This window comes from Manis javanica, chromosome 4 (genome assembly GCF_040802235.1).
Source record: "Manis javanica isolate MJ-LG chromosome 4, MJ_LKY, whole genome shotgun sequence".
In the NCBI taxonomy this organism is placed as follows: Eukaryota; Metazoa; Chordata; class Mammalia; order Pholidota; family Manidae; genus Manis; species Manis javanica.
This window is the reverse complement of record NC_133159.1, coordinates 165,345,095-165,363,632: the sequence shown is the minus strand read 5'-3', so window position 1 is coordinate 165,363,632 and position 18,538 is coordinate 165,345,095. Positions and strand designations below refer to the sequence as shown.

Here is an 18,538-nt window from a genome sequence, read left to right as displayed (position 1 = left end):
ATAAGGTGGTGAACTGGAGAGATACCATCCTCGGGTCTAACGGTGATGACTCCCAGGCTTCTGGAATGGTCAGCTCATTGGATGATGGGACAGGCACGTGTTCCTCAACAGAAGTGCTTCTTCAAGCTATAAATGCGCCTTCTGAGATTTCAGGATATCCCTGTAATTGAGAATCACTGTGTCTAATGAGAGATGTTAGTAATGAGAGAATGTTTATGTATAAGCAATATTTGGGGAGGGGCTTGAGACCCTCTCATATAGATGACATTTGGAGCCAGGAAGTGGATGAAATCTTACCAGGAAGAGTATAGAGAATGAGAGGAGAGGAAGGCTGGGGCTTGGTCCTGGTAAAACCATGGAGAAAGTCGAGAAACCTGGTAAGAAAGCGAGGAGAGTATAAAGAAAGGTAAAGTAAGTTCCAGGATGCAGCCAGTAGAACAGCAGGGAGGAGGAGCAGTAGGGCAACAGCAGGCAGCTTCGGGATACATTGGATAGGCTTCAGGTTCAAGACGATAACCTGAGCTTACATATTAAACATCGCATGTTCACTCCCACCTTAGCTAAAGGGAGTCATGAATCATCACATCAAAGGGCTTGGGTGCCAGCAAATACTAATGAAGAAATTTTATGTTGTGTGAATTATATCTCAATAAAGCTTTTATTAAATAAAAATAATGAGGATGAAAATTCACTGTTAAATGTATTCTAACAAAATTGTTATACTTAAAAATGAATCAACTATCAGCATCCAGATATGTGGAGGTAGTGCAGGAGTAAGAGAGCAGATGTTATCCACAAAAGAAGGACAATACATTTGTATCCAGTTACCTAGTAGCACTGTATAGGAAAAGCAAAGGAGCATCACCTTGGGAAGAGGGAAAGGTCGAAAGGATGAAAGGGTGAAAGCATCACCTTCAAAAGGGTTGTCACTCAAATTGCACAGCCAGCTGAGGCATCTTTTCTTGAAAGGAGAACAAAAAGATCATCTTTGTTACTGAAAACCTGCAGAATATCCCACTCATGATGTGCTTGCTCTGAAAAAAATTATGCAAAGGTATAGTAGAGACAAACAAATAATTAGAATAAAGAACTCAATAGGGGGAAGAAATTAGAGTATTTTCAAGTGGTATGGAATTAACTGTGAATAACAGTATAGGAGTAAACCGTAATACTACTGATAATCATTCTTCATAAAAAGAATAATATAATGGACCAATAATAACAGGGATCTGGGATTCTAAAGTATTTCAGTAATTTGGCAGATGGAAGAGGGAAGGTTGCAAGGAGACTCAAAAAATGCTGCTTTATTATTGGCTTCAAGAAAGAAAGGCAGGGTAAGGGAAGGTTAAAAATAAGCAGAACTAGAATAGAAATAAAACGAGTAGCTTCCTAATAAATTGGCTAAAAGCTGGGGGGAAGGATCTTCTTAATCAGTATGGCTCAGGGAGAAGGGGAAAGGCGAAAACATTTTGGAAGCATAAAATAAAAAGAATATAGTTTAACATTAAAACTGAACATATTCATTACCACAGTGACTCCCCTATTCTGTTAGAAGACAAGGATTTAAGTTGATTTTTTAAATCCAATCATAACATGACCCAGAAGCAAATATTTTTTAAAAAAAGAAGAAACGTATGACCATAGATGCGCAGAGAATTTATTTTAAATTGCAAAATTTTTAATACTGTTTTAAAAATAAAAAAGGAATTTTAACCCTATGACAGTAAATTCAATCTACAAAATGAATAAGCAAAAACAGATTATTTAAAATAACCAAAATTGACTTAATACAGCAAAAACTATGAATGAGATTGACAAAAGTCGGATTGAAAGAAAGATTCCTTCCTCCTCAGAAGTGCAAATTCTAGATATATTTATCATATTCTGTCAAAGCCTAAAGGAACAGGTATTTCCTGTGCTATCTAATTTATTTGAAAGCATGGTAAAATATGGAAAATTTCTCAGGTTATTTTATGAACCTAGGATGGCTATGACCAAATTCTACTTTGTTTTGTTCATAAAAATTAAGAACACCTTCACTTAAAGCTACCTATACAAAATCTTAAGTCAAATATTAGCAAAGGAAATATAGCAGCATATTGAAAGAATCATAGATATGATCAGTTCAGATTAGTTTCAATAATGTTGCATCTGTTTATCTTTAGAAAATCAGTAATAACAGTAATCACATTCAGAGATTGGGAGAGGAAAGCCTTTTTCAGCCATTCATTCCTAAAAGCCCAGTAGCAGAACTCTGGTGACCAGTGGTGAACCAAAGTAACTGAGTCTCTTTCTTTGTGAAACTTAAGTTCCCGTGGGAGAACAGTAATAAGTAAATAGGCAACTATTGTAATAAGCACGTATAAGATTTTGGCATGTATTAGATTTTCAAGTTAGTGGAGAAGTTGGCTCATTCAAGAAAAATTTTTGGAACCATTGGCTAACATTTTAATAACACTATTTAAATCCAAAATTTATACTTCACATTAAAATACATTCCAGATGAATTGAAGAGTTTAATGTTAAAAATTGAAACCAAACTACAGGAAGAAATAAACAGTGACTATTTATATTATTCTATATTCTGTTGGACCTTTTCAATCATGTCAGAAGGAAAAGTGTTTGGAAAGATTTCCGAACTGAAGGATTATGTTGTATCGTTACCGAGACAATCAATAAGGACAAAGGCAACTGCTTCAAACTTGCAAACATTCAGCAAAGCATAACATTTCTGAAAGATGCCCTTTTACGGTTTATATACAAAGAACTGAAATTTCAAGGGGTAAAATCAAACATCATTACCTGATAGACTATGTTTTTGCAGCTAAAGTCCAGCTGTTGTACTAATGAGACTCACACTTTTAAAGAGCTTCCTGCATGTTAGATACTTTTCTGATGCTTTTTGTTATGTGTATTACCTCATGTAGTACTCAAGATCATCAGAAATAGGTACAGATAGTGTTTACATATTTTACACGTAAGGATACAGAGGTGCAGAGAGGTCTCAGGAGCTTGCTGTAGAGCACCCAGCTGATAATTGGCAGAGCCAGGATTCAGACCCAGTCTGCTGCCAGAGTCTGCTTTCCTAACCATTATGCTGTACCAAACATGTCTTAAAATTTTCTGACTTACTGAAGTTCTCAAAAAGCAGGTTCCTGAAGGTGAATTCAGCAAGGGGAGAAATTTAACTCAGTCTGTCTAAAGAATAAATTTGGGCAGTAGCTTCCCAACTCAGGACTGAAAAATCACTGGGAGCTTGTGAGGAATCCTTTTCTCACCTACATCCAGTCTTTGCCAGATTTTTGTGTGGAGTGTTTGGAACTCAAGTCTCACTCAGTTGCCAAAATAACTTCCAGAAAATCACTTTGAAGAAATTTTGAGTAAAATATTTCCCTGTTTACTCCAAAACAAGTGAGTGGACTTTGAATGTCACTCGTTTCATCAACATACATTTGCAAGGCTGGTTTTTCGCCCTTTGTGACTAAAAGCAAAGCACGGCCCATGCTGAGTTCCCTTTCCCATGCCAATTAGGTTAGAAGGCAAAAAATTCCAAAAGCACGAATACTCAGTGCCTAAGTTGATCAAAGTTTTAAGCAAAATTTTCTTCTACAAATCTGCCATTGTTTTAATAGTTTAACATAGAAGATGCAGTCTAACAGTCTTTTAAAACAAAAAAGATGCTGTCTTTGTGGATGGGTGTTTCGGGTGTCTCAGATAGGTTACATGAGGGGTTTTGGGGAATGGGGTTTTTTTTGTTTTTGTTTTTTACTTTCCCTTTGTCACTGATAAGGTCCAGGGGACTTTGCAGCTTCTCAGATGTTATACTGGGTGAAAAGTAGTACCTGCATAAACAGTGGGTAGGGAGTGCAGATAATGATATTAATATACCTCATAGTTTGTCTTGTAAAGCCAACATCCTATATAACTTATCTTTATTATGGAATTGCTAAATTAGAATTGTGTCCTTCTTAGAACCAGATTGCTTGAAATGAAGTCATGTAAGCAGTCTAATTTATAAGATAATTACATTTAGGAAATGCAATTTCCTGAATGTTCTGCCACACGGAAGAATTCCGAGAAAAAGGTTCGTTTCTTTGGAAAAAATGATTTTACTTTCTTGGTAAAATGCTACTGCTTGTTCAGTTAATTGGCAATTCCCAGTGATTTTTTTTCTTTTTTTGGTAGTCACAGTCATAACTTACGTAAGATTACCTAGTGTTTTAGAGGCTCCTCAGAAAGCCTTAGAAGAGATTAAATATTTTTAGGTCTGTCTAAATGTGCACTTCTAAAGCTATACCTAGATATCTCTCTGAATCCAGTTAACTAATTTATTTATTTATTTATTTTTAGTCAAAATTTCACCTTTTAGAATTAGGCTTGTATCCTGATCCTTACTGGTGTCAAATTATTTCATTTCTTTTGACTTTAATAGTCATATTTAATAATTCAAACACGGATACTTCTATTGCTCACATGTGTTTCAATCGGACATGTTTAAAGATGTCTAATAACTAAGGTCTTATGCATTTCTTCATATTCTATTTAATGGCTAGATGCATGTCGGTGCCACAAAACATTTTAACCAAGACATATAGGGTGTCATCAAATAATTGAATTACAATAATAGCTGTAATGGGACCGAATTTGCAAAAGTAAATAGTGTCTTCCTTTAAAAGAGAAAATTAACAGCTCTCCTCAATCAGATTCTTAAGTTTAATTAGCTCTGACTTGCTAGAAGAAACTGAGCAAGTGAATAGCATGTGTTTTCCATATTCAGCAAAATCTAAATCATTGCTATTTTATATAGCTGACCCATATAGTTTCTTTTTTCTATGTACCTCAGTTTTTTTTTTGCTTTGTTTTGTTGTTGTTTGTAAAATGGACTAAAAAATTTGATTAGCTCATAAATCCCTCCCATTTCTAAAATGCTATGAGACTTTAAGCCTAATTTCCTTTGAGCCTTAATCCTCTTACTAATTGATGTGGCTGAGTTGTTTAGAATGAACCTCCGTGGTGCAATTGACTGATTAAGACTGTGAAGTTTCATGTAGGCAAATTGGTCCAGGAATGAATCCATTCATTCAGCAGACACATGCCATGTCTGTGAGTCCTAAAAGAGCCCATAGTCCAGTAAAGGAGTGTGGTAGTTTTAAAACATGCCCCCCTAAATTCTTTGACACTCCCCCCATCAAAAGATGGGGCTATGCCCTCTCCCCTTGAACCTGGGCTTTGTGCCTGTCTGACAATAGAGTGTGGCAGAGATCTATTCATTTTCTATTCAGAAATTGTACCCAATTTAAGAAACTAACAGGATCCATTTCCTGTTTCTTGGATCACTCACTCTTGAAACCCAGCCACCATGCTGTGAAGAAGCCTAAATTGCCCTGTGGAAAGGCCCAGGTGGAAAGTAACTAATAGCCAGCACCCGCTTGTTAGCCCTTGGGATGAGCCATCTTGGAAGCAGATCCTCCAGCTCTGGGAGAGCTGCCCTGGCTGATACCGCATGGAGCAGAGACTAGCCATTCTCACTGAACCCTGCCCAAATTGATGGTTCCTGAGCAAAATAAGTGACTCTTGTTTTAAGCTACCAAGTTTTGTTGCCAAAACAAGGAGATAGACACATAAACAAACCATTTTGAAGCAATGTAGAATTATGATGGCAGCGATATGTACTGGTATCACAGGAACACAGGCGAGACACCTAATCCTTTTGGCATCAAGGAAGACATCCTCAATATGACAAGTGAACTGAGTCTTGAATGAGAGAGGGTTAGCCAGGTAGGGGGAGAAAGAATGGGGATGTTCTGGGCAGAAGGGACAGCAGTGTGACCTGAAGTAAAGTCAGGAAGTAGCATGATGTGCATGAGAAATTATGAGTCCTTAGGTGTTGCTGAGCATAAAGCTGGAGATAGGGAGTAGTGATTGATGTAGCCAGAGAGACTGGCAAAGTTTGAATCATGCCAAGTAAAGGTATGTTGCATACAGGTCATTTGGTGTTTTTGTTATTATAGGTAGCATTGGATGGAGCAATCCAATCGTATATGAGTTTTAGACAGACCCTTCAGTTGACTGTGGGAAAGTGGACTTGAAGATATTAAAGCTTGAACCAGGAAGACCAGTTAGGTGGCCATTGCAGTAGTTCAGGCAAGGACAATAAGGGCCTAAATTAGCACTGTGATGATGGGGAGGGGCTAGAGAAAATAGGTTCAAGAAATATTTAGGGGGTTAAAAAGCATTTAGAAGTTAAAAAGGGCAATACTTAGTTACTGATTGTGGGGAGAAAGGGCAAAGTGAAGGAAGACTGTTAGGTTTCTAAGTTAGGTAGGTAGACACCAATACCAGTAGAAACGAACTAAGGAGAATATAAGGAAGGGTATGCAAGTCAAACTTATGGGAGATTTAAGCTGCAAATAAAGATTTGGCAGTCATTGTCACAAAGAGAATAGTTGAAATTACTAATGGGTAAGCTTCCTAGGACAAGAATGCTCAGTAATAAAGATAAGAGGACTGAGGATGAACCCTGGGAGTACCCTGCTATTTAAAAGGTGCTCAAAGAAGAGTGAGCCCATAAAAGAAATGGAGAAGAATGATCCAAGAAGTTCCAGGAGAACCAAGATGTTGTCCCACAAACAAAATAGTAGTTTCAAGTAGGGGCTAATCTTTGGTATCAGATGCAAACAACCAGTTAAGTAAGATAGGGCTAGATGAGAAGTCAGCGATGACTTTAGGCAGGCCGGGCAAAGCCAGGTATCAATAAGTAAATGAATGAAAAGTAAGAAAGTAGACAGAGTTGATACGGCCAAGGAAGTGGAGAATAGCTGGAGAAGAACACAAGGATGAGACGGTTTGGTGGTGGTGGCGGTGCTGTTGGTTTTGGGGGATAGAAAATAAGTAAATGCTTTACTAACCAGAGCAGCCAGTAAAATGAAAGAGGTTGAAGAGAGAAGAATAAGAAGGTAAGATTCATGCAGTAGCTGCCAGTTAGAGAGAGCAGGGCGTAGGGTCAAGGGCAGTCCTTTGAGACTGGAGGAATGCAACAAGGGTAGGTGTAGATGTACATAATTTTATAGTATTAGGGCAGGAAGTTGAAGATCATAGTTGATGGACATTCTTTTCTGTGAAAAAAGAGATAAATTTGTGCACTGAAAGAAGAAAGCAAAGCAGGGACTAACAGCTGTATTGAAGAGAGTGGTGAGTTTTAGAAAAATCTGAGAAATGGAAATAAGGGCTGGCTTGTAATAGACAAAAGGAAGAATAGGTGAGCCTGAAAGCCCAGTTGGTGTTGAAAACTAGTTTTGTGCTAGTGACTATCAGCATGATTATATGATTTTATCCAAGGGAATACCGCCACTCACCCCACTCATCTCTCTTTTTTCCTGGCCCTGTTGGCCTAGAAAGTGGGAAAAACAGGTAACCTCCAGACAGAAGGAAGCAGGGCCTCCAGGAAGAACAAAGTTTTGTTTAAGGTAAGGAGATAGGGCATTCTGTGTAAAATTGGGGAATTACTTGTTTTGCTTTATATAATGACATGAGGGCCATTTATACCTCATTGACCAGCCATTGGATTCCAGGCACCCCAGGAAGGAACATGATCTTGGACAAGGCAGCTTTCTTTAACTAAAGCAGACCCCAGAGGTGCTGAGAGCAGCAGACTTTGTGCCTGCAGCACTCCCAGCTGTTCCATTCTTGAGGAACCATCTGTAAGGCACCTCACGGTGTCCACTGTGGCAGACTTTGGAGTTATCTAGATATTGGTTTAAATCCTGGCCCTGCCACTCCTAGCCAGTCAGCTGGTTGTGTTAAGCAGATCCTCCGTAAGGCTTCTTTAATTAATTGATTGATTGATTGATTAATTAAGGTATCATTGATATACAATCTTGTGAAGGTTTCACAGGAAAAACAATGTGGTTACTGCATTCACCCTTATTATCTAGTCCCACCCCCATACCCCATTACAGGCCCCATCCGTCAGTGTAGTAAGATGCCACAGAGTCACTACCTGCCTTCTCTGTGCTACACTGTTCTCCTGGTGACCCCAAACACACCATCTGCACTAATCATGGTACCTCTCAATCCCATTCTCCCTCCCTCCCCACCTGCCCTCCCTCACTCCTCCCCTTTGGTAACCACTAGCCCCTTCTTGGAGTCTGTGAGTCTGCTTCTATTTCCTTCCTTCAGTTTTGCTTCGTTGTTTTACTCCACAAATGAGGGAAATCATTTGGTACTTGTCTTTCTCCGCCTGGCTTATTTCACTGAGCATAATACCCTCTAGCTCCATCCATGTTGTTGCAAATGGTAGGATTTGTTTCTTATGGCTGAATAGTATTCCATTGTGTATATGTTCGGTAAGGCTTCTTTAACCTCAGGATCCTATACTGTAAAATAGGAAAGATAATGTAAGAACTAATTAAGCCTTGGTTTCCTTCTTTGTGAAATAGGAAAAATAATTATACCATCCTTCTGGTTGTTAATAGGATCTGGTAAGATCATAAACTTCCCAGAGTACCTGTCACTTTTAGAAAATGAATTGTCATACCATATGTAAAGTGTCTAGTTCAGCAGCAGATACAGAATATTTGCTCTGCAAGTTGCTCAATCAGTATTTCTTTTAAAAATGTTTTAGTTGTTGGGAGAGGGAGGGTGGGGGCGGGGCCTGAGCCGGCCGGGTACCCCCAGAGGAAGGCTGGGAGGTTAGTGGATTCGGGCTGTGTGGATTTGACGAGCGCCACGGCGGTTGGCGAAGCTCACGAGGCGCAGCCGGTCGCCGCTGACAGACACCGTTCTTCCGGCCGCGCCACCCGGGAGGCGGATCGCCGGGGCCTGAGAAGGCTTCCTCGGCCCGGCGCTGCCTCCCCCCTCCTCCCTCGGGTCACCCGAGCTGCCTGGGAGGAGGAGGAGGAGGAGGTCGTCGGGGGCGGGGGCGGCGGCAGGCGGCGGCACGCGGGGACCGGGACAGGACAATGGAGGTGGCTGTGGAGAAGGCGGCGACGGCGGCCCCCGACAGCGCCGAGCGGGGAGAACGAGGCCGAGAGTCGGCAGGGCCCGGACTCGGAGCGCGGAGGCGAGGCGGCCCGGCTCAACCTGTTGGACCCTTGCGCCGTGTGCCACCAGAACATCCAGAGCCGAGCGCCCAAGCTGCTGCCCTGTCTGCACTCCTTCTGCCAGCGTTGCCTGCCCGCGCCCCGGCGCTACCTCCTGCTGCCGGCGCCCATGCTGGGCTCGGCCGAGACCCCGCCGCCCGTCCCCGCCACCGGCTCGCTGGTCAGCGGCTCCTCGCCGTTCGCCACCCAAGTTGGAGTCATTCGATGTCCAGTTTGCAGCCAAGACTGTGCAGAGAGACACATCATAGATAATTTTTTTGTGAAAGACACTACTGAGGTTCCCAGCAGTACAGTTGAAAAGTCTAATCAGGTGTGTACAAGCTGTGAGGACAATGCAGAAACTAATGGGTTTTGTGTCGAGTGTGTTGAATGGCTCTGCAAGACATGCATCCGAGCTCACCAAAGGGTGAAGTTCACAAAAGATCACACCGTGAGACAGAAAGAGGAAGTATCTCCAGAGGCAGTTGGTATGACTAGTCAGCGACCAGTGTTCTGTCCTTTTCATAAGGAGCAGCTGAAGCTTTACTGTGAAACATGTGACAAACTGACATGTGGAGACTGCCAGTTATTAGAACATAAAGAGCATAGATACCAATTTATAGAAGAAGCTTTTCAGAATCAGAAAGTGATCATACCCTAATCACAAAACTGATGGAAAAAACAAAATACATAAAATTCACAGGAAATCAGATGCAAAACAGGATAATTGAAGTAAATCAAAATCAAAGCAGGTGAAACAGGATATTAAAGTTGCTATATTTACATTGATGGTAGAAATAAATAAAAAAGGAAAAGCTCTGTTGCATCAGCTTGAGAGCCTTGCAAAGGACCATCGCATGAAACTCATGCAACAGCAACAGGAAGTGGCTGGGCTCTCTAAACAGCTGGAACATGTAATGCATTTTTCCAAATAGGCCGTTTCCAGCGGCAGTAGTACAGCATTACTGTACAGCAAGCGACTGATTACATACCGACTACGGCACCTCCTTTGAGCAAGGTGTGATGCTTCCCCAGTGACCAACAATACCATCCAGTTTCACTGTGATCCTAGTTTCTGGGCTCAAAATATTATCAATTTAGGTTCTTTAGTAATCGAAGATAAAGAGAGTCAGCTACAAATGCCTAAGCAGAACCCTGTCGTGGAACAGAATTCACAGCCACCAGGTGGTTTATCTTCAAAGCAGTTATCCAAGTTTCCAACACAGATCAGCCTAGCTCAGTTACGACTCCAGCATATGCAGCAACAGGTAATGGCTCAGAGGCAACAGGTGCAACGGAGGCCAGCACCTGTGGGTTTACCAAACCCTAGAGTGCAGGGGCCCATCCAGCAACCTTCCATCTCTCATCAGCAAACCCCTCCACATCTGATAAATTTTCAAAATCACAGCCCCAAACCTAATGGACCAGTTCTTCCTCCTCATCCTCAACAGCTGAGATATCCACCAAACCAGAATGTGCCACGACAAGCAATAAAGCCCAACCCTCTGCAGATGGCTTTCTTGGCTCAACAAGCCATAAAACAGTGGCAGATCAGCAGTGGGCAGGCTGCCCCGTCAACTGCCAGCAGCATATCCTCTACTCCTTCCAGTCCCACTATTACTAGTGCAGTAGGACACGATGGCAAAGGTTTTGGTTCACCTATGATTGATTTGAGCTCACCAGTGGGAGGTTCTTACAATCTTCCTTCTCTTCCAGATATTGACTGTTCAAGTACTATTATGCTGGACAATATTGTGAAGAAAGATCCTAGTATAGATCATGGCCAGCCAAGACCACCCTCAAACAGAACCGTCCAGTCACCAAATTCATCAGTACCATCTCCAGGCCTTGCAGGACCTGTTACTATGACTAGTGTACACCCACCAATACGTTCACCTAGTGCCTCCAGTGTGGGGAGCAGAGGAAGCTCTGGCTCTTCCAGCAAACCAACGGGAGCCGATTCTACACACAAAGTCCCAGTGGTCATGTTGGAGCCAATCCAAATAAAACAAGAAAACAGTGGACCACCTGAAAATTATGATTTTCCTGTTGTTGTAGTGAAACAAGAATCAGATGAAGAATCTAGGCCTCAAAATACCAATTATCCAAGAAGCATACTTACCTCCCTGCTATTAAATAGCAGTCAGAGCTCTGCTTCTGAGGAGTCTGTGCTAAGATCAGATGCTCCTGATAGCACAGGAGATCAACCTGGACGTCACCAGGAAAATTCCTCATATGCAAAGTCTGAGTGGCTGGATGCCTCCCAGAAGTCACCGCTTCATGTTGGAGAGACAAAGAAAGAAGACGACCCCAATGAGGACTGTTGTGCAGTTTGTCAGAATGGAGGGGAGCTCCTGTGCTGTGATAAGTGTCCCAAAGTATTCCATCTTTCTTGTCATGCACCCACCAAGTGGAGAATGAATCTGCACTTTCTGCCGAGACTTATCTAAACCAGAAGTTGAATATGATTGTGATGCTCCCAGTCACAACTCAGAAAAAAAGAAACCAGAAGTCCTTGTTAAATTAACACCAATAGATATAAGGAAGTGTGAGCGCCTACTTTTATTTCTTTACTGCCATGAAATGAGCCTGGCTTTTCAAGATCCAGTTCCTCTAACTGCCTGATTATTACAAAATAATTAAAAATCCAATGGACTTGTCAACCATCAAGAAAAGACTACAAGAAGATTTTTCTATGTACACAAACCCTGAAGATTTTGTAGCTGACTTTAGATTGATCTTTCAAAATTGTGCTGAATTCAATGAGCCTGATTCAGAAGTAGCCAACGCTGGCATAAAACTTGAAAACTATTTTGAAGAACTCCTCAAGAACCTTTACCAGAAAAAAGGTTTCCTAAACTAGAATTCAGGAATGAATCAGAAGATAATAAATTTAGTGATGATACAGATGATGACTTTGTACAGCCCCGGAAGAAACGCCTCAAAAGCATAGAGGAACGCCAGTTGCTTAAATAAGCAGCACCATTGGCATGTGCTGGTTTTTAGACTTTTGTTTTGTTTTTAATAAACATTTTGTGAGTAATTTAACATCATTACAAAGAAAAAAAAAATGTTTTAGGAAGATTCTTTGACTTTTCTATGGGCCCAAAGGAGCATCAAAGCCAGAGCTGGAATGCATCCTAACTACACTACTCTTGGGTTTAGCTTTCAAATCAAGGAATATGGGAGGAGATAGCTCTGTGATGAGTCAGACTGTGGTGGAGGTAGTGGAGGTAGTGTCTGATAATGTCTGATTATCGGGAGAGTCTGATTCCTTAGGCTAAGTTACTGGTGTTATAGTTCAATGTGAAAATGTGTTCTTTAAAATAGAACCAAAAGGAGAAAATTAGAGATGAAGTCATCTGAGTGGCAGTACTCCACCGAAATAGCACTGTATGTAGCAAAAGGATGATTGCAGTTCGGGACAGGTTACTTTGATTTATTGGGGCTAAATATATATTTTATATACACATGTGACTGCACTTTTGTGCACCCCCACCCATCTGGATTGTAGTCTTGCTGACTCCCCCAGTTGGATGTTGAACCAGGGATCATTCATTCTTCCTCTCTGGGCTTGAGTTTGCTCTAAAATGAGGATTTAGATCTAGGGGAGTCCCTTCCTATTCTTATTTTTATTTTTATTTTTCTTCCAATTTTATCGTGGGTTAATTCTTTAAATCCCCAGTATCCTATAGCACAGATTTTAAGACAAACATGGCTCTGTTCTCTGTAGAGAAATGATCTTATTCCATGTATACAAAGAGGCACAATGTGTTGAGTGAAGCCTGCAGAGAAAAGAGTTGGATAGCTCTAGCAGAGAAAGCCTGATGTGTACACTTCAGTGAAGAAGGGGAGAAAAATCACTGTTTGGTGAGTCAATCAACGTACTCAGTAGTCATCACAGAATCATGTCCTTACTTGCAGGACATGGAATTATCCAAATTTGTAGAATTACCTGTGGAATTATCCAAATGTGTTGTTTAACATTTATTGACAATGACTATTGTGCTGGATGTTGTGCAGAGCAAGTTTATGCAAGCTGAACCCCAGCTTCATTCATTTATGGCGGGAACGGAAAAGTGGTGAAGTTCAGAAGATTGGAAATGCTAAACTTCTTGTTTTCAATCAGAAAACTGCACTTAAGTATTCAAATTCAATCACGATCCAGTATCATAAAGCCTTTATTGTTAAAGGAAGCATCTGATTTTTACTTTTTCAGTTTGGCTTCTGCGCTCTGCTGTTACTCTTCTCATGTAATTGGGTTTATGATTTGAGTAACTTTTGAAATACTGGCAGCTCAACTATCTTCAATAGAGACTCATCTCACTTAAGGCATTTTAATATAACTTTCAGTATCTTGAATCCTGGGAATTTAATCAGTATACTTACACTCTTAAAGTTTTTCTTGCCTGAACCATTATACTATTTCACAGAACAAATATTTCATCCTTAGGATTTTGTAACCTAGGGATTTAAAGATTAGCTTTGAAAATAGGTCAGGGAAAAACATCTCCTTTGGTTTAAAGCTAATCAGGTAAGGAAGTAAAAAGAGCAATTTAGAAGCCTTTGAAAAGCATTTGTGAAATCAGTTTCATGTCATTTTATGAAAGCTGCTGCCTGTAAAGCTACAGTGTGAGTCAAGCCTTCTTTCAGCGTTGCCACTACTTCATGCCTCCATTCATTACCATTCATCCATTCATTGTTCATTCATTCATTTAAGTGTTGTTCTAGATGCTGGGGTAACAGAGATAAATAAGACAGTCCGAGCTTACTGTGTGCCAGGCATTTTGAAACTTGGGAAACCAATGCTTCTATCTCCATAGTCTGGTGTTACGGAATGAGCATTACGATGGGAGTCCAGCTGTTCTCCTAAACTCACTGGTTAGCTATGTGACTGTAGGTGAGACCTGTTTGGTATCTGTTTTCTCATCCCTGAAATGGTATTGCTCACCCTATTTACTTCATAGCTTTGATGTAAGAATCAAATGAAATTGTGATTTTGAAAGAGCTTTGAAAAGTATTAGACATTATATAAAGACAACTAATAATCTTATGACTGTGGCAGTGTTTTGACCATTTTATTGCCTCTGTGAAAAGGTTGAGGATGAGTACATTTTCATTGTGCTCTTGAACTAGAACTGTATGTATATGATCATCAGCCTTAACCATTTCTTCCATATGTGCAACTACCCTACTTCTGATCCACGGGCACAGACTTCATTATGTGGTGGCTAGGGGAAGGATATCTACAGCTGACACAACTTATTTAGAAAATATTATTCAGTTCATATCCTGCATTAAATCAAGTATTGATTAAGTGCCCAGGCTAAGAGGGCAGAGAGAGACATAAGTGATGAGATGATATTGGTCTTCAAGAAGCGTAGACTTGTATTTGAAAATTCAGAGTAGCCCAAAATAAATGATTACCTTAGTTGCAGTTTCCCAAGGATCTGTACAGAGATGTCCATTTGGCCCTATCATGATTCTAGGAGCCCTCTCTCTCAGATATTGGAGGGCCTATTTATCCCTACTGGATCATGGAACAGATCGTCTTATGAAGAAATTGAAAACTTGTAGCTTCATGTTTGATTTCCTACTAGGTTTTTTAGGTCTACCATGCTGATGCGCTGGAATGAGATAGGAAGTCTGAGCTTTCCTAGACTAGTCTTGGACTAACCCAAGAATCCCTCTCAAATATGAGCTCTACAGTACAGAGAAATGTTTGTGTTTTATTCACTGCTCTCTGCCCAGTGCCTAGAACAGTGCCTAACAAGTGTCACCCAATGAGAATGTTTTGAATGAATGAAAGCCTCCATCTACCATATGTACAGTTCTTCTGATACTCTGATAGCCCAGATAGATAGCTTCTTGAAGACAGGGGCTATACTTTGTCTCCAGATTTCCAGTGTCTGGCACATAATCAGTGGGCTGGATGTTTGTCAAATGAACATATGGACAAGCTAACCAGGGCTGGGATGGATGCCCCAAGACCAGGACTTCAGTCTTTCCCTATCTTTCCCTGGAGTAAGCCCTAAAAACGAGAGGAACTCATTCCCAGTAAGTCTGAGGCATAGCCCAGTTTGGCCTGCTACAAATGTGAAATGTCACTGAAGTTTCTTTTTGAATCTTAGCTTTTCTGTTTATTTTAGGTTTTCTATTCCATGTGTGTTCCTCTCAAAAAGATGGATAGAATTAATGTGCCAGGAAGATGCCTTGTGTATGTCCTCTGCTGGGTCCCATCCTTATCCATTGTACTCGGTAACACTTGTCTGTGCAGCTTGGGGCCCAGGACAGAGCAGGCTGTTCTTGAAGGCATTTCGGAACCATGTAGGAGACTAAAGGGCCCAGAGAGAGCTGGCACGGAATAGGAGAGAGAAGTAGGACAACTGGCCAGAGCTGCTTTCTGGGAGTTGTGTTATGCCATCTTTCAGCCTCATTGATTATTCCAACTCTTCCTAAAATAATAATAATACTAAAAAAAAAGTCCTTACCTTAACATATGCAAGTATCTCATTTGATCTTCACAGCAACCCCATGAAAATGGTGTTTTTTGGTTTCCAATGTTACTGTTTGCACAAATGAGAAATGTCAGATCAGGAGCAGCCCTGGGACTAGGGTGAGGCACATGAGGCACTCACCCCAGGCACAAAATTAAAGGGAGTGCCAAAAAAACAACACAATTAAAATAAATAACATTTCATGCAATATTTTAAAGATTTAAATTCATGCAGGATCTGACAGGGCCAGGATTAAGATGAGGCAAGCTGTGTAAGTCGTGCAAGTAAGTGCAGAATTGGATCCTGTCATGATAAAAAATTTTATTTTGTTCTAAATGGCTATTTTTGGCATTAATTTCAATTTTGAGAGCTGCATTCAAATATTACTTATCTTGATTAGTGAGTTTCTTTGCCTCCTCTTCAAAGTTCCCCTGAGACCTGTGCCTCACTGGCCTCATGCTGGTCTCAGCCCTCCAAGTCTCACCGTCTTAGAGATGAAGTGCCCCAGGGCCTGTGGCTTGTGAGTGGCAGAGCCCACATTTGAACCAAGGCTTTCTGACTCCACATCACATTCTCTTTCTGTTATACCACACAGCCACTTAAAATGCCAAATTATCTTTGTCTCTGAACATCTATTGGTCTTCTGTTGTTACTCCTTAAATTTTCTTAGGCTTTTAAGCCTCATTATTTGAGGGTATCTTTAGTACTCCCTGGTGACTTTTTCATGTATTTTTCTTTCTGTAAATGTGCATGATGCAACCTCTATTGTTTCAGTTATTTGATTTCTAAGTATTTCTGGATGAATCTTATCTCACGGGCACACTACAAAATTGTTGTCTTGCTTAGAACTAAATTCTGCAACTCAAATTAAGAACATATGATTATCACTAACTCTGCATGAACTGGGGGAAAGAAGGTCTATTTTTTAAACACCATTAAGTTGTAGATTGAGATGCTGATTAGAATAGCACTCAGAATTCTGTAGCATGTCTTGTAAAGTCAAAATTCCTACAGACTTTACCCTTCAGTGAAGTTTCTTGAGTAATGAAAATAATGCATGGTAAGAAGGACAAACATCCCTGTCCGTGTTCACCTTTTATGGGACGAGGGTGCGTAAGACTGTATGAAAGTGTAAACTGTCTTCTTTCTCAGATGTTTTTCTAATCAGTTAGTCTGGCTATGTAGCTGAGAAGGACAAAACTCTCCCAACTGATCATTTTCCTTATACTTGGCCTTACTTCTATATAATTTACAGGCAACCTGTAGAATTTCATGTCTACTATACCTGTTGGGGATACACAAAACAAGAAAGTGCTGGGAGTTTGAGATTAGAAATAGAAGGTACAATAAAGGAGCAGTAGTAGGCTTTTGTTTTTCTTTGCAATTAAGTCTTAGTAGAGGTAAAGAGAGTTGACACCAAGGAAACAACCCTGGAATTATTTACACTGCAGTGTCTGTTAAGGAGGAGGAGAGTAGGTCTGCTTTGGTTATGTAGCTGTATTCCTATTATGTTAATGTGTGTCCGCAATTTAATTAGTAGTTTAAAGACTATACATGCTTATGTTGCTCTACAAGAAGATGTGTCAAAGAAATAATCAATCTTCCCATGTTTTCTTCCATCTGCTACTTCTATAGCTTTTCTTCTTCCTTCCTAATTACAACCCTTAAGTAGAATTCATGCCTCATATAGAAATTACCAAGTATCATAATTCTTCCAAGTGGTAAAGATACCGCAAGACAAATGCTGGGCATAGAAGCCACAGGGCATAAATCCGCAAAGAAGTAAAAAGCTAACCTTTTCAAAGAATATTGCTTCTCTCTCACTTACCAACTTTACATTTCCCTGTATGGCCCCGGAAGATGACTGGTTAGCCAGAGACGGGTAAGATTCCTCAAGGGAGGAACAACCTAAGACAGGCACAGTCGCAGGGGGGCCAACAGGTGAGAAATTGGGGATCCACAGAGGTGAGGCTTAGAACCTCACCCCCCCTGTTTTGAGAGAAATCTTCTGCATCCGTGGATGTTTTGTTGCCTTGTCTAGCCTGGATTAATACTTAGTCTATAGGCACAGACCTGATCATCTACATTTGCCCTCTTACAGCACTAAATTATGTTTTCTACCTTTATCTTGCATCTACCTACCACTTCAGCATTTTATTAAAAAAATAAATAATAATAATAAGGGAGAAATGTGGGATTCACATATAAATCAAGTATAAAAATCAAATGAATAATCATATCTGACTTGATTGTTTATAGTTCATGATGCGTGATCAAAACCGAAAGTTTCTGTGATATGACTGCCCTTGCACTGTTCACCATGTAAGAACTTATTCACTATGTAAGAACTTGTTCACCATGTAAGAACTTGTTCGTTATGCTTCAGAAGATTGGAGACTGTTGAGAATTAGGCTTGGGGTTGATTAATGATTGTGCATTGAGTCCTCTATACAGAATTTTATGTTGTTAACAACCATATGATCAATAAATATGAGAGATGCCCTCTCAGAAAAAAAAAAAAAAGGAGGAGAAGAGATGTCAGGACTTCCTGTGTCCCTGGGAATATCATAGGATAAAACTTGGGTTATAAATAAAGGCTTTGAACATTTGGTTTGAGGACCAGACAGAAAAACAGAGAAAGGTCCCATTCCTGAGCATATATTCTCTTTATTGCCTTAGTTTGGTGAGACATGATCAGGGGCTTTTATTTATACAGTATTTTTATGGGAGATGGTGTGAAATGAGACCAGAAGGTCAAAACCAAACTGCCGAGGGAGTCGAATGTAAGGCTAAGAAATGATATGTTGTCTTATAGGTGATATCAAACTCTGGAAGACTTTTGATTGGAGAAAGGCCTGATCAAACTAAGATTTTTTAAAAGTTCATACTAAAACCAAAAATGTATATATACAAAAAATTTAAGCTGGCGGCATTCTAAAGGAAAGAGAAGGGAGAGTACTG

General features: G+C 40.4%; 2 protein-coding genes across 2 annotated transcripts in view; both read left to right on the top strand.

Moving 5' to 3' along the window:
* The window catches only part of LOC140849253 (serine/threonine-protein kinase TAO1-like), a 173,109-nt gene that overhangs the window by 30,849 nt on the left and 123,722 nt on the right, over positions 1-18,538 (top strand).
* LOC140849256 (transcription intermediary factor 1-alpha-like) lies at positions 8,961-18,474 on the top strand. Its single transcript, XM_073236245.1, is given in 8 exon segments — positions 8,961-8,995; positions 8,997-9,730; positions 9,733-9,822; positions 9,825-10,348; positions 10,451-11,484; positions 11,486-11,698; positions 11,700-11,914; positions 11,917-18,474. Coding segments are annotated over 8 exon segments (2,985 nt in total). The 3' UTR covers positions 12,057-18,474.